General features: G+C 46.6%; 1 protein-coding gene across 1 annotated transcript in view; it reads left to right on the top strand.

Annotated features, from left to right (window-relative positions):
• LOC119973796 (kielin cysteine rich BMP regulator) overlaps positions 1-16,440 on the top strand; it is a 187,366-nt gene that overhangs the window by 127,550 nt on the left and 43,376 nt on the right. The window contains exons 29-31 of the mRNA XM_038812222.1: positions 7,294-7,376; positions 11,643-11,816; positions 14,557-14,736. Coding sequence (XP_038668150.1) covers positions 7,294-7,376; positions 11,643-11,816; positions 14,557-14,736 — 437 coding nt within the window. The remainder of the gene's footprint in view (positions 1-7,293; positions 7,377-11,642; positions 11,817-14,556; positions 14,737-16,440) is intronic.

Below are 16,440 nucleotides of genomic sequence, written 5' to 3'. Positions count from 1 at the left end.
CCCCCCCCCCCCCCGCAGGGTCGAGGAATCGCCCGGGGCCGGCGTAGATCCCGCCCCCGCCGTGGCCGGAATGGTTTAAACCACCTCTGTGCCGACGGGATTGGCGGCGCGAGCAGGGTCCTGGGGGGCCGCGGGGTGATCGGACCCCGGGAGGTGCCCCCACGGTGGCCTGGCCAGCGATCGGGGCCCACCGATTGGCGGGCGGGCCTGTGCCGTGGGGGCACTCTTTTTCTTCCGCCGCCGCCACGGCCTCCACCATGGCGGAGGCGGAAGAGACCCCCTTCCACCGCGCATGCGCCGGTGGTGACGTCAGCGGACGCCGACCGGCGAAGGCCTTTCGGCCAGCCCCGACACCGCTCGGCATGGCGCCAAAGGCCGTTGGCGTCAGTTTTGGCGGCACTCGGCAGAGCGGGAGCCAGTCCGGCGGGGGCCTAGCCCCTAAAGGTGCAGAGAATTCCGCACCTTCGGGGAGGCCCAATGCCGGAGTGGTTGTCGCCACTCCCCTACGCCGGGACCTCCCGCCCCGCCGGGTAGGGGAGAATTTTGCCCAGGGTCTGTATCGGAGTTTAGAAGGATGAGGGGGGATGTTATTGAAACTCACAGGATACTGCGTGGCCTGGACGTGGAGAAGGTGTTTTCATGATTAAGAAAAACTAGAACCTTCGAGCACAATCTCAGACTGAAGGTGTGTTGTTCCTCGTGTCTTAATAAAGCTCGCAGTCTCAAGTGTGGAGAAGATGCTTTATTGTGAGTTCGTTCAGTTTCCAGAGCTCGACCTAGAACTACCTTCCAGTGCTAACTACCAGCTTTGCTTGCTGTGTCCTGCTTACCAGCCCGCCTGCTGTGAAGAGTGTTTTCCACTTCCTGTCCTGATCTATTTATATGGCTCTCCCGTGCTCCCTCTAGTGGTCGCTCAGTTGTGTTGCATCTGGTTAACTTGTGATCACCACATCCCCCTTTTTCTCTTAACATATTTTCTGAACATCGTTAAAGAAAATTGTACATCCTGTCCCAGTGTATTTATAGCTCTCCCGCTCGTGTTTGCTCTGTTGTTTTGTATCTGGTCAATCTACGATCACCACATCCCCCTTTTTCTCATTACATAGTTTCTGTACATCATTAAAGAAATTTTATACAAAACAGTAACTTATGATATGCGTATCTATACAAGTGATGATGCTATTGCCTTAGTTAACAAAGCCAATGTATTTATATGTCCAATCTTAATAAAAACATTTATGAGTCCAAACTTGATGAATTTGTTCAGAGCTTTTTTTTTCTTTTTGTTGTTGATGACGTGGTGATATTGATATTGCAAGTCCGCTGTGAATGTTGTTGGTGTTCCTTGTTATCTTAAGTACCCAATGCGTCATCCCGAGGTGTCTGCATGGTCACATCACTGATGTTGACTGGCATGGACTTTTTTTTTTTTTTTTTTTTTGTGCTTGTGGTGTTGATTTATTGTCTCATCCGCCTTGGATGCTGGTGTGCTTGCTCGTTCTGGAGCAGACGTGTGTGTATGCGATTCGTCGTCATCCCATGACATGTTTGTAGTCTTGTCATCGTTTTGCCATGCGCTGTGGCATTGTCCGTCATGTGCCAAGTAGTTCCATTGTGTACAAGTCGTTGTTTCATTGCTGTTGTTTCTGTCGTTCTTGTTTTTGTTGTTTTTGTTGCCGTACTTGTCGCTGTTTTTGTCGTTTCCGTCTTTGGTGTTGGCACTGTCGTTGTTCCTGACTTTGTTGTTCTCGTTGCCGGTCTTGGTGCTGTTTTTGTCGTTTCTGTCTTTGGTGTTGTCGCTATCTTTGTTCCTGACTTTGTTGTGTTTGTTGCCATTCTTGTTGTTTCTGTCCCTGTCGTTGTCGCTATCTTTGTGCCTGACGTTGTTGTTTGTCTTGTTGCGCGTCATGTTGCTTTTATTCTTGCTGTTGTCGTTCTCGTTTCTGCTGTGCTTCTTGCTATCGTTGTTTGTCTTGTCGCGCTTCATGTTGCTTTTCTTCTTGCTGTTGTCGTTCTCGTTTCTGCTGTGCTTCTTGCTATTGTTGTTTGTCTTGTCGCGCTTCATGTTGCTTTTCTTCTTGCTGTTGTCGTTCTCGTTTCTGCTGTGCTTCTTGCTATTGTTGTTGGTCTTGTCGCGCTTCATGTGTTTTTGTTCTTGCTGTGTTTCTTTTGACTTTTTGTTTTTCTTGTTATACTCTGTGAGTGTCCCGAGTGGATAATTTGAGTCATTGAGCATTCCGTCTTGCGAGTGGTGCGAATGATCTGATGTTGCATCGGTGCAGGTGACATCAATCAGTTGTGGAGAATTGGATTCCGCATCTTTGCTTTCTTGGTGCTCGTCTTCCGGAGTCAAAGTCTTCTTGATTACATTTGACGCGGTGTCTGTGGACTCTCGGCGCTCCTCTTCTGGAGTCCAAATCTGCATGATTTCAGTTGAGGTGGTTTCTCTAGACTCTTGGTGCTCCGCTTCTGGAGTTGAAATCTTCATGATTTCTGTTGATGTTGTCTCACTGGACTCCAGGTGCTCCTCTTCTGGAGTCAAAATTTGCATGGTTTCTTTTTGTTTGATGTCTCTGGACTCCAGGTGCTCCTCTTCTGGAGTCAGAATCTGCATGGTTTCTTTCGGCATCGTCTCTCTGGACTGTTGGGTGGCCCGACTCTGTGCTTCTGTACAGACAAGCTGAGAACTGTCAGTCTCACTGTGATCCCGTACGTCGAGTGCGAGCACCTTGTCACTGTTTTCGCTCTGTGCTTCGGTACAGACAAGCTGAGAACTGTCAGTCTCACTGTGATCCTGTACGTCGAGTGCGAGCACCTTGTCACTGTTTTCGCTCTGTGCTTCGGTACAGACAAGTTGAGAACTGTCAGTCTCACTGTGATCCTGTACGTTGAGTGTGATCACCTTGTCACTGTCTTCGCATGCAGTGGGCAGAGGTGCATTGTCTTCTTCTTGTTCCTGTGAGCGTGTTGGACTTTCATAGTCCGCTCTTTCTTCTTGTTCCTGTGAGCTTGGTAGACTTTCATAGTCTGCTTGCGGTTGCTCAGGTACAGCGGGTTTACCTTCATGGTCTTGTTCATGCTTGGTGTCCGCCCGGGAGTGTTTGCTTGCATCCCTGTTGGAGTCTTTCATCACTCGCACTATGGAGCCTGTCATCGCTCGCTCTGTGGAGTCTTCCTGTGCTCTCTGTGTGGCGTCGTCTTCGTCTAGGGTATTGCTGTCATCCAATGTATCGATGAGCTGCCATGGCATCATGGTGTTGGATTCATCTACCATGAGTAGAGTCGTGTTGAGCTTTGCAACGGTGTCGCTGATGCTGTGATCAGCATGTCCAAATAACTCCTCCATGTCTGAGTAGTATTCTTTGAAACCCATTTCATCTTCGTTGGCTTCTTCTACCACGAGTTGATTCGTGTTGAACTTTGCGACCGTGTCGCTGATGCTGTGATAAGCATATCCGACTGACTCAGCCATGTCTGAGTAGTATTCTTTGAAAACCAAATCATCTTGGTTGGATTCATCTACCACGAGTTGGTTCGTGTTGTGCTTTGCGACCGTGTCGCTGATGCTGTGATAAGCATATCTGACTGACTCAGTCAGGTCTGAGAGGTAATCGTCGAAAAACAAATCATCTTTTGTTGTTTCGGAATTCTTTTTGTTCGCTTCACTGTGTGTGGTGAAGGCAGCTTTTTCCAAGGTTTTGTGCAAGTTGTTTTTCACTGTTGGTTTAAGTTCAGGCGTTTTTCTGTGTTCTGAGGCAAGAAAATTTGGTTTTACCACTTTAAGTGTCTTGGTTTCAATTTTCGGGCATTTCCCTTTTAAGTGGGCGTGGTCAGGATTCTCAGACGTCATGACGTCACGCGTAGGAACGACTTGCACATGCGCAAATCGGCTTTCTTGCCTTGTGCGGTTCGGTGTCCATTGCGCATGCGCGGCTTGCGCATGCGCATGACGGTCCGCGACGAAGACTTTTTTAGACTGCGCATGCGCGGCTTGCGCATGCGCATAACGATCGGCGCCGCGATCTTTTGTAAACTGCGCATGCGCGACTTCCGGTTCCGGCGCATGCGCGACTTCCGGTTCCGGCGCATGCGCGACTTCCGGTTCCAGCGCATGCGCAGACGCGATTTGTAGTTCTTTGCTTACCAGAGACTGCAAAATGTGCTCCGACGCCATTTTATCGCGGATTTCAGCGTTTTTTCTTTCTAAAAGTTGTAAGTTACCTTTTCTTTCCGATCTGGACTGGATTTCAGCGTTTTGGCTTTGTGAGAAATTCTTTTTATTTCTTCTTTTTGATCTGTACTTTTCATTCGCGATTTCTTGCTCTTTTCGTGATTTTCTAAGTTTTGCATCACTCAGTCTCTGTGCAGGTTGGACTCTGAGTATGTGTTGCTGTTCAAATTTCTCACAGTACTCTTCAAATTTGTTTAGTAACGTTTGTAAGCTGTTTTTGTCTTCACCTTTTGAGTATTTAAATCCATTATAAACTTTCCTAGCTTCATGTCCTTCGATGAGGATTGCTATTTTAATTTCGTCTGAGGCTGCTGCGGCATCATATGCTATGATACCGAAATCGAACATTTGTTTAAACCTTTCCCAGACACTTCTTACTTTTCCAGTCGTGTCCAGGTGAAGTGGGTATCCAAGGCACATCCTCTCATCAGCAATGTCTTCCCAAGTCGAATGTCCAGCAGGAGATCTCCATGCCATTCTTGGTTGAGATTTCCATGCCATTTTTTTTGTTGTTTTCTGTATCTGCAGCTGAGTTGTCCTGTCATAAGCGTCTGAAATCACTCCTGGGTACCATGTGTTGTTCCTCGTGTCTTAATAAAGCTCGCAGTCTCAAGTGTGGAGAAGATGCTTTATTGTGAGTTCGTTCAGTTTCCAGAGCTCGACCTAGAACTACCTTCCAGTGCTAACTACCAGCTTTGCTTGCTGTGTCCTGCTTACCAGCCCGCCTGCTGTGAAGAGTGTTTTCCACTTCCTGTCCTGATCTATTTATATGGCTCTCCCGTGCTCCCTCTAGTGGTCGCTCAGTTGTGTTGCATCTGGTTAACTTGTGATCACCACAGAAGGGACGATCCTTTAAAACAGAGATAAGGAGGAATTTCTTCAGCCAGAGAGTGGTGAATCTGTGGAACTCTTTGCCGCAGAAGGTTGTGGAGGCCAAATCACTGAGTGTCTTTTTGGGTTCTTGATTAATAAGGGGTTCAGGAGTTATGGGGAGATCGCAGGAGAATGGGGATGAGAAACATCAGCCATGATTGCAAGGCGGAGCAGACTCAATGGGCCGAATGGCCTAATTCTGCTCCTATGTCTTATGGCATCATGGATATGAAACTGGCTTACAGATAGTGGAGAATCGTGGTTAATGGCTGTTTTTGAGACAGTAATCAGTGGGGTCCTCCAGAGGTTGATTTGAAAACCAGTGCTCTTTTTGTTACATATTAATGACCAGGACTTGAGGATGCAGGAGTGAAGTGGACAGGCACATGATGGGTGACATTTAATGCAAAGAATTGTGAGGTGATGCATTCTGATAGGATGAATAAAGAGCAACAATATAAACTAATGTCCCAGTTTGATCAGCTTTTATTAAAGCACAACGTATTCTTCGCTTCATGAAGCAAAATTGAGCTGAAGCTTTAGAAGACCCTGTTTAGCTGCATTACTGTGTTCAATTCAGGGTCTCATACTTTTGGGAGCTGTCAAGAGTGCAGAGGAGATTAACCAGAATGATAGCAGGGATACGGGGCATCAGATACATAGAGTGACAAGAGAAACTGGGGTTGCTTTCCTTGGATCAGGGAGGGGTATGGGGAGATTTCATAGACTTGGGCGAAAGATCTGTATGGCACAATTCAAAGGAGAGCAGGAGAGTTGTGGCCAATGTTAACCCTCATCCAACAAAGTTAAAACAGGTTACCCGGTCATTTCCACCTTGCTGTGTGTGGGAGCTTGCTGTGCACAATTTGACCTCTGCATTTCCTGCATTGCAACAGTGGCTACCCTTCAAAATATACCCCAATGGCTGGCACCCTGTTAGGGAGGTGCTATTGAAATGCACATTGAATACAAGCACAGTGCTAAATCGCTGGCTTTGAAAGCAGACCAAGGCAGGCCAGCAGCACAGTTCAATTCCCGTACCAGCCTCCCCGAACAGGCGCCGGAATGTGGCGACCAGGGGCTTTTCACAGTAACTTCATTTGAAGCCTACTGGTGACAATAAGCGATTTTCATTTCATTTTCAGTGGAATGTTAGCCTTGATTGCTAAAAGCCTGAATATAAAGCAGAGGATGTTTTAGTCCAACTGTACAAAGTATAGAGCCCTGATTGGACAACATCAGGAGTACTGTTTACGATTCTGGGCACTGCACCTGAGGAAAGATATATTGGCTTTGGGATGCACAGTCCAGCTTCAGCAGAATATTACGAGTGCTTTTATGATATTATGAGGAGAGATTGTATAGCCTTTGTGTTCCCTGGAATATAGAACTTTAAGGGGTGATTTGGTTGACATTTTTCAAAGGGATTAATAAAGGAATTGGAGAAAAAGCTTCTGTCCCCAAGATGATGGCGTTTAATACAAGGGAGATAACCTTAAAATCAGAGCCGGACTACATTACGAAGCGTTTCTTTACGCAAAGCCTGCCAGAAATGTGGAATTCTCTCCAAGGAAACGCAGTAGATGCTAGCTTAATTCATCATTTAAAATTTTCAGTCACTAGATTGCTACTAGCCAGGAGTATAAAGGGAATCGGAGCCAAGGCGAGTAGTCGAGTTTGGATACAGATCAGTAATGATCTTACTGAATGGCGGCACAGGCTTGTGGGCTGAATGGCACGCGATTAATCCTTTTGTGAGGGCCACAAAGAATCCAGCACGGGTTTGTAGACTCAAACAGAAAGTAACTTTTTTACAACAATATGTACTCAGGGCCAGTAGTGAACAGCAGTTCACTAGTGGTTTCCTCTCTAGCTGGTACCACACCGGCCAGCTCTATTAATACAGCTGCATTGCTAATGATTACCCCCAACCCCCACATGGAGTAACCAATTGTACCCTGCCAATAGGATCCGGGCAGGTTATATCTGATCCCCTGGCCCCGATTGCTGATGTTCTCTTTCTCCTGGTTAATTCTGCTGCCCACTAGGGGTCCCCAGTGCAGTTCCTGGGCGAACCACTGCTCTCCCAAACCATGCTCGAGGGACGCTTTCGCTGCTACGAAGTGTCACATGGTTCACACGACTGATGCCTGTTCTTTGATTAGTTCGCCCACTCTGTCTTTTTGCAGGTTGTCATTTCCAGGGCGAAGATTATGCAGAAGGAGCAACATTCCCCGCACCAAAAGGGAAATGTGAGGAGTGTCGATGCCAGGTAAGAGAAAGCTGCTGAGTCTTTCTTGGTTGCTGTCAGGATATTTCGGGTTGTGTGCCAGTAACTGAATGTCTGGAAATGAACATTGAGTAACTGTTGCTTAGTGTCAGCCAAGGCTGTGTACACGAGAGCCAGAAAAATCAATCCAGCCAATTACCTTCCCATCAGCCTAGACTCGGTCATCAGTAAAGTGATGGAAGGTGTAATGAACTCCAATTGGCTTTATTGGTTGGCCAATTGGAGTATGAGCTCCCTCAATGATTGCTCATTGAGGGGGCCCATACAATCACCTGTGTAGGCTTTGTGAGCAGTCTTAAGTTGACTGGACTGCTAGCAGCACTGTTTGTAGCTGCTCCTGTAATATCGTTATTGTAAATAAATATTGGTGTGGTGACGGAACTCCTGCCTCCCGTGGATTACTACAGAAGGGGTCATCAACAGCGCTAATAAGCAGCACCTAATTAGCAATAACCTGCTCACTGACGTTCAGTTTGGGTTCTGCCTGGCTTGCTCAGCTCCTGACCTCATTGCACCCTTGGTTCAAACATGGACAAAAGAGCTGAATTCTAGAGGTGAAAAGAGGGGAGAGTGGCTGCCCTTGATATCAAGGCAGCACTTGACCGTATATGGCATCAAGGAGCCCCAGCAAAACTGGGGTTAGTGGGGATCAGGGAGCAAAATATCCGCTGGTTGGAGTCATACTTGGCACAAAGGAAGAATCTTGTGGTTATTGGAGGTCAATAACTTCGCTGCAGGAGTTCCTCAGGGTGATGTCCTCGTCCCAACCACCTTCAGCCGCTTCGTCAGTGACCTTCCATCGTATGATCAGAAGTGGGGATGTTCGCTGACTGCACAATGTTCAGAACACTTTGCGACTGCGCAGATACTGAAGCAGTTGACGTCCAAACGCAGGAAGGCCTGGAGAATATCCAGGCTTGGGCTGACATGTGGCAAGTTACAATCATGCTGGGCAGCACGGTGGCACAGTGGTTAGCATTGCTGCCTACGGCGCTGAGGACCCGGGTTCGAATCCCGGCCCTGGGTCACTCTCCGTGTGGAGTTCGCACATTCTCCCCGTGTTTGTGTGGGTTTCACCCCCACAACCCAAAAGATGTGCAGGGTAGGTGGATTGGCCACGCTAAATTGCCCCTTAATTGGAAAACAAAATAATTGGGTACTCTAAATTTATTTAAAAAAAGAAGTTACATTCATGCCACACAAGTACCACGCAGTTACCATCTCCAGCAAAAGAGGTTCTAACCATCCTGTGGGTTTGAGGGAGTTGCTGCCTATCAGCGGTACACTATCTGAGGCACCATGCTTAGTGAGCACTGCACTGCCAGAGGGTCAATGCTGATGGAGCGCTGGAGAAATTCGGAGGCAGTGCTGCTCTTCACTGTCGGAGCTGTGCCATATTTTGGATGTGACATTAAACCGACGCCCTGAGTGTCGCCTCAGTGAAACAATCCCAGTTGATGTTATAACTGGATGGGAAGATCCCAGAATGGAACTCTGGCAGAAAAGACCGCAACCTTTACTTTTCTTTATATAATGTGGAGGAACAGAGTCACAGGACCACTAATTAGTTTTAACAACAAGAAAAAACATTTCTTAACTGTGAAAAAGAGGGCTTTTGCTTTTCTTAGTTTCACAAAAACACTGAGATTTAAAGATTAACATGAATTACAAATTATATCTTGAGCTGCAATGGCTTCATTCACACAAGTCCCTTTAAGCACACAAGATGACTATGGTCAAATACACCCACTCCGCTCTGAACCCGAGCTAGTGTCTGTGAATTTCTCAGAATATCCCCAGATGATTGTCACATGAGAGTTTCCAAACTCCACTCCCAAAAACACGCTTTAAAATCTTCTCTCAATAATGCTTTTCCTCACTGATTTTTGTTTTTGAAATCCAGGACAGAGTTTGCAAATGACACCTTCAAACAAAACTTCCGCTCCACTCGTAACAGTGAATCCAGTCCAGGATTTCACACCAAACCCTTCAGAATTTCTTTAGCTTGACTGCTGTACAAGCCACTCACACATGCTTTAACCCTCAATTCCCAGATGATAATAAAATAACATCAAGCTTTCCTCCACCTCTGAAGTCTGCTGTCTCACTTTAAATCTAGTTATTGCAATTATCTCTTTTTCATTCAGAACACTTTGTTTACTCTTCCTTGAATTCCTTTGAACAATATCTTAGTCTCTGTCCAGTTAACTCCAGTCATCTTACACACTCTATCCCAATTCCCTGGTTATCTGGACTGTGACTGGCACTTAAGAAGTCTGTCCCTCTGCAGCCCCCATCCTGCCCAGTCTTTCTTCTGGCAGAGTTGAGAGATGTTCACTCCCCGAGATCCTGTCTCCAACACCTCAAATTACCTAAAGTAAACCTTAAAAGCTTCACGAGGACCTCCAGTTGCTAAGCAAGGGCCACATGCTTCTCCTTTCATTTATTCTTCTTGCCGTAACCCTCGCCTAGCACAATAAAAACCCAGTTGGACTTCACCAAAGACCCACACATACAAAAACCTGTTGTCCAATATGAATCTAACTTTAGGTTTTACCCTTCGAGGCTCCGAAACATTAAATTAAACCCACTTAAAACTACATCTTATTTCTAATGTCTACCAATACAAATATGAATCCTTTAAAGCTACCTTTATTTTCCTAATCGGCTTGATGTAAAATATCCCATTTTATTTGAGTTCTCCAGTGCCCTCGAACAACACCATCCAAAACTGGTCATATCTGCCCTCTGTTGCTGGCGGGATCCTACCTGATTGGCTGGGCTTAAACCTGATTGACTGGGTTTCCAAACAAAATCACTCTGTGATATCTGTGGAGATGAGGTGCTTTACAAATAGAAGATTTGTTCTGCACAGAGCATCTTAACAATTTAAAGCAAGTGGGTGAGACTCCATGTGGGGTGAATATGATGAGCGGATCCCTCTCCTCACACAGGGGAGATGGAGCTGTTGTTGTGGTGGTGATATCACAGGACTAGTGATCCACAGGCTCAGGCTCTGGGGGCAAGGGTTCAAATCGCCCCAGGGCCAGCGAATGGAATTTAACTTCAATTCATAAAATCTGGGATTGAAAGCTAGTCTCAGTAATAGTGACCATAAAACTATCCTTGATTGTTGTAAGAGCCCATCTGATTTGCTAATTGGATTGGATTTGATTTATTGTCACGTGTATCGAGGTACAGTGAAAAGAATTGTTCTGTGTACAATCCAGACACATCTTTCTATACATGAAAAACATGGGACATACATAAATACACAATGTAAATACTTAGACACAGAGATCGGATGAGGCATACGGAGTGTAGTATTATTCAGTAGAGAAAATGTGTGGAGAGATCAGTTCAGTCAATAAGAGAGTCGATTAGGAGTCTGGTATCAGCGGGGAAGAAGCTGTTTTTGAATCTGTTAATGCATGTTCTCTGATTGTTGTATCTCCTGCCCGATGGAAGAGGTTAGAAGAGAGAATAATCCGGGTGGGAGGGGTCTTTGATTATGCTGCCCACTTTCCCAAGGCAGCGGGATGTGTAGACAGAATCAATGGATGGGAAGCGGTTTTGTGTGATGGACTGGGCCATGTTCACGACTCTCTCTCGTTTCTTACGGTCTTGTGCCAAGTAGCCGCCATACCAGGCTGTGATGCAGCCAGATAGGATGCTTTCTATGATGCATCTTAAGAGTCAGTGTTGACATGCTGAATTTCCTTAGTTTCCAAAGGGAGTATAGGCGCTGTTGTGCTTTCCTGATCGTAGTGTCAACGTGGGTGGACCAGAACAGATTGTTAGTGAAGTGCACACGCAGGAATTTGAAGCTGTCACCAATCTCCAGCTCGGTACCATTGATGCAAACAGGGGTGTGTACGATACTTCGCTTCCTGAATGTCCTTTGGGGAAAGAAATCTGCCGTCCTTGCCTAGTCTGGCCCACATGTGACTCCAGATCCACAGTAATGTGATTGACTCTTAAATGCCCTCTGAAATGGCCAAGCAAGCCACTCAGTTCATGGGCATATTAGGGATGGGCAACAAATGCTGGCCAGCTAGTGATGCCCACATTTCATAAACAGATACATTTAATAACTAATAGCCAATATATTTTTCTGTTTGTTCCTGTCATTATCGCACTTGGTGTAACGATGGTTTTGTGAGCACTGGGTACAGGGGTTGATGGGCGGGCACATGGGATTATGGCAGATGGGAACTAGTACAATAATATTTCTTTCTTCCACTTTAGAAGGGACAAGTGATCTGTGACACCAAACGGTGCAGCAAAGTGCTGTGTCCCCACCCGACGACCGATCTCTGTGGCTGCCCGGTGTGTGATGGATGTCGGTACAAAGAGAGAGTTTGTAAAAATGGTGAACGATTCCTAGACCCAAGTGACAAATGTAACCGCTGCGCCTGTCTGGTAAGGGGGTGTTACGAGCACATGAGTCCAGTTAGTGGGTCCCATCTACCCACAAACGTGTTTTGTTTGTTGAGATGGGTGGAAGAACTCTGACCGGCTTCTCCTGGTCTGCCAGACTGCAATAAAACACAAGAGTACATTGGAAAACTGGCATCAATTCTTGGGACTGACACAATGCTTCCTCTAATTTTTGTTTGCTGTACGTGACTGGCTCGTTACGCTGCCCTTTTGAGAGTGGCATGTGGCTGGGCATCTTAAAGGAAATGTTGCCTCGGACTGCCTCCTTCACAGCACATTCCCAGTTGCACAGCTTCGAGGGAACTGGAGTCATGTGTAGGACAGACTGTGTGAGGGTCACCGCATCCCTTCCCTGAAAGGACGCCGATGAGCTATTTTGGATTTCACCACCATCGTGCTTTCTCTGGTGATGTTTCATGACACATAAATTACCTGATGAGTTGAATTCACTTTCTTACTTGCCCTTGAGATTTGAACCCTCAACCTCTGGGCTCCTCGTGTATTGTAGGCGTGTAGATTGAATGAAGTGAGACTGGCAGGCAACAGGCGACATGGGCCAGGGGTCCCCACTGAAATCCACACTGGTCTATATATTCATGGCTGTCTGCCCAATCACTTCACCCTGATTCCCGCACTTCAACCAATTTGGGATTGAGTAACGTTGAACATTCCTGAGGTTAAGTACAATCACTAATCTAAAATTTAACAGGTCAGAGGGAAGTTCAGAGAGAAACCTCAGCATAGCCGCTGTCTGGAACTTTGAACTAAAGATTGGAATCGCACAGCACTACATGAGAAATACCCTTGGGTAATCTGAGATAAGAGTGCACCATTATATAGAATTTATAGCGCACAAACAGGCCATTAATTCCCCGTTAACTACTTTGGTATTTATGTTCCCAGTCGGCCTCCTCCCATGCTATTTACTTCATCTCACCCTATTAACAGAACCTTCTGTCATTTTATCCCACATGAATGTATTGAGCTTCCGCTTAAAATGCATTTTTATTGTTTTTCGCCTCAACCACTGCCTTTGGTGGTGGGATCCATATTCTAACCATATTCTGGGTAAGGAAGTTTTTTCCGACTCCCTGTTGGATTTATTAGTGACATCTCATATTTATGGCACCAAGTTTTGCACTCTGCACAAGAGGAAACATATTCTCTGCATTCATCATGTGAAGTAAACCCTCATAATTTTAAAGACCTCGCTATCAAGTCAGCTCTGTCTTTTCCACACAGCCTCTGAACTGATTGTCATATAACTGCAAATTCTGGTGTTATTGTTGTTTATACTTTTCTCCATTGATTCTATATACTATTTGTAATACAGAGACCAGAATTGTTCCCAGTACTTCAGTTGTGGTCTAACCAAGATTTGATGCAAGTTTAACATTGGCTTTTCTATTTTATTCCTCTGGAAATGACCTTTAATCTGGTCACCGTGGCCGATGTACCAATGGTAACTCTCATACCCATTCTTCATTAATGTTTTAAAAATAAATTTAGTGTGCCCAATTCATTTTTTCTAATTAAGGGACAATTTAGCATGGCCAATCCACCGAGCCTGCACATCTTTGGGTTGTGGGGACGAAACCCACACAAACACGGGGCGAATGTGCAAACTCCACACGGACAGTGACCCAGAGCCGGGATCGAACCTGGGACCTCGGCGTCGTGAGGCTGCAGCACTAACCCACTGTGCCACCGTGCTCCCCCCCCCCCCCCCCCCCCCCCCCCCCCGTTCTTCACTAATGAATTCAGAGTTTTACTGCCCCCCCCCCCAGGGGTATTTGAGTGTGACCTTACAATTTCCTAAATGTTCCTGGTCTAGGTCGGGGCAGTGGTCGTGGACACCAGGATGAGGGGAAAATCCCAATCCTGGAGTTCTAAGTGGAAAGCATGCATAGTGTGGAAGCTGGCTGTGACTCCCCCTCTGGGCAGCATGCCCATAGCTTCTAAAGGAGAGCAACAGGATGGGAGGACAGGTCAGAGACACCTTCCAGCCAGAGATACTGCAAGCTCACAGGGAGAGATGTGCTTGATTATGGATATTGACCACTGTTGTCAACCTCCCACCCAGTGAATCAGGCTGCATGTCTTAGTAACGGTGAACAGCAAATGGGCCACCTTTACTGTGAAAGGATTATTGCGGTGTTGAATTCAATGTGAAAGGTTGCTCGTGGAGTTTGGTGTTGATTTGATATTTTTAAAATGAATCTTGGTTGGGTGTCGGAGGCAAGACCAGCATTTTGTGCCCATCCCTTGTTGCCCTTTGAACCTTTGAACAGTTCCAGTCTTTGTGCTAAAGATGTTCCCACAGTGTGGTTAGGAAAGGCAGTTCCAGGATTTTGGGTCAATGGTATTTCGGGAACGGCGATGTTGTGCCAAGTCGGGATGGTGTGCGACTTGGAGGGGAACTGGAAGACGATGGAGTTCCATGTGTCTGCTGCCTTTGTCCATCTATGTGGGATTGATTAATTTGACCGATTAACAAATGATGTTCTTGGAACTTGAGTTTGTCGGAGACTACTGCCCTTTACCTCACCTGTCTTAGGTCCGTTTGGAATGGATTAATCGGGTGCGTCAGCGGACATCTCCTGATTTCAGAATGGCTGCCCTTGGCATTGCTGATTTTGATATTTCTGTATTGACCGCCAATCACCAGCTTCTCACTTTATGTCTTGAAGGTTTTAACGGCAGTGTCGGTGCTTTATTGCAGAATGGGAAAGTCACTTGCAAGTCTGTATCCTGCCCGACTGTTACATGTCAGAATCCAGTGACTCCTCGCGGTGAGTGCTGCCCGCAGTGTACTGGGACCTGTAATTACCTGGGACGAGTGTATGAGAATGGAGCCACTTTCAACTCCCCATCGGAGAAGTGCTCAAAGTGCACCTGCCTGGTAAGTGACTATGTCAGATGGTCGGGAGCCGGAGGAAACCATCAACCCAACAAACCTGACTTCTTAATTCCAATAAGACCCCAACCTGCTCACCTTCAACTCCACCTGTCCAGAATGGTGCTTGATGGGATAGAGTGTACAGGAGCTGTGGAAGATGATAACATGGTTGGGTAGAATTCATGATGGGGTAGACTATACTTGGACCGGGGAGAATGGCAATGAACATGAGGTAAGAACATGAGCAGGCCTTTCATCCAATAAGATCATGGCTGATCGTTAACTCCACTTTCACGCTCTATCCTCTCAAGTGCCCAACAATCTATCATGGAATCCCTACAGTGCAGAAGGAGGCCATTCGGCCCATCGAGTCTGCACCGACCCTCTGAAAGAGCACCCTACCTGGGCCTCCTCCCCTGCAAACCCATAGCCCCACCTAACCTAAGGGGCAATTTATCATGGCCAATCCACCTAACCTGCACATCTTTGGACTGTGGGAGTAAACCGGAGCACCCGGAGGAAACCCACGCAGACACCGGGAGAGCATGTAAATTCCACAGAGACAGCCACCCGAGGTGGGATTGAACCCAGATCCCTGTGCTGTGAGGCAGCAGTGCTAACCACTGTGCCACCAATCTCACTCATGAAAATATTCACCAACTGAGCGCCCACAGTTCACTGGAGGAAAGATACCCAAAGATTTACAACCCTCTGAGGGCAAACCAAATCTCTCCATCTTGGCCCTAAAAGCCTGATTCTGTATCCTGTGATTATATCTCCTCATTCTAAACTCTTCAGCCAAGAGAAACATCTCCCCTGACAAGCCCCCTTAAGAATTGTAAATGTTTCATTGAGATCCTTCTCATTCCTCTACACTTGAGTGGGTGCAGGCCTAGTCGACTTCATCTCTCCTCATGGGCCAAGCCTCTCATCCCCCAGGAATCAATCTAGTCAGATATAAAAGCAAAATGCTGCAGATGCTGGGAATCAGTAAGGAAACCAAAGTGCTGAAAACAGGTGCGCCAGCATCTGTGGAGAGAGAAACCGAGTTAACTTTTCGAGTTGGATATGAGCTGTCAGTTTGCAGGCCTGTCTCGTGAAGCTTTGTCACACCCCTCTGAGTACAGCCTTCCAGGACATATACCACATTTGCTCTCAAGTAGTCTCCAGATAGTCAGCAAGGCTTCCTTACTCAACCCGCATCCCCTTTACTATGAAGGCCGGTACGCCACTTTGATTCCTAATTGCTTGCTGTACAAGTATTTTGTGGTTCACTGACGAGGGCACCTAAATCCCTTCGAAAACCAACATAGACCAGGCTCTCACCTTATTAAAAAAGGTAAATCTGCTTTTTGATTTTTCCTGCCCAGGTGGATGATTTCACACTTTCCACAATATATTCCACCTGCCACGTTCGTGCCCAATATCTTTGCAGCCCTTTAATGTCTTCCTTACAAACTTATTTTCCAACCTTAGATTTAGATTTAGAACAGTACAGCACAGAACAGGCCCTTCGGCCCTCGATGTTGTGCCGAGCAATGATCACCCTACTCAAACTCACGTATCCACCCTATACCCGTAACCCAACAACTCCCCCTTAACCCTACTTCTTAGGACACTACGGGCAATTTAGCATGGCCAATCCACCTAACCCGCACATCTTTGGACTGTGGGAGGAAACCGGAGCACCCGGAGGAAACCCACGCA

This window comes from Scyliorhinus canicula, chromosome 11, assembly GCF_902713615.1.
Source record: "Scyliorhinus canicula chromosome 11, sScyCan1.1, whole genome shotgun sequence".
NCBI classification, from domain to species: Eukaryota; Metazoa; Chordata; class Chondrichthyes; order Carcharhiniformes; family Scyliorhinidae; genus Scyliorhinus; species Scyliorhinus canicula.
The sequence above is the reverse complement of the archived record's forward strand: the minus strand, read 5'-3'. Positions and strand labels throughout refer to the sequence as shown.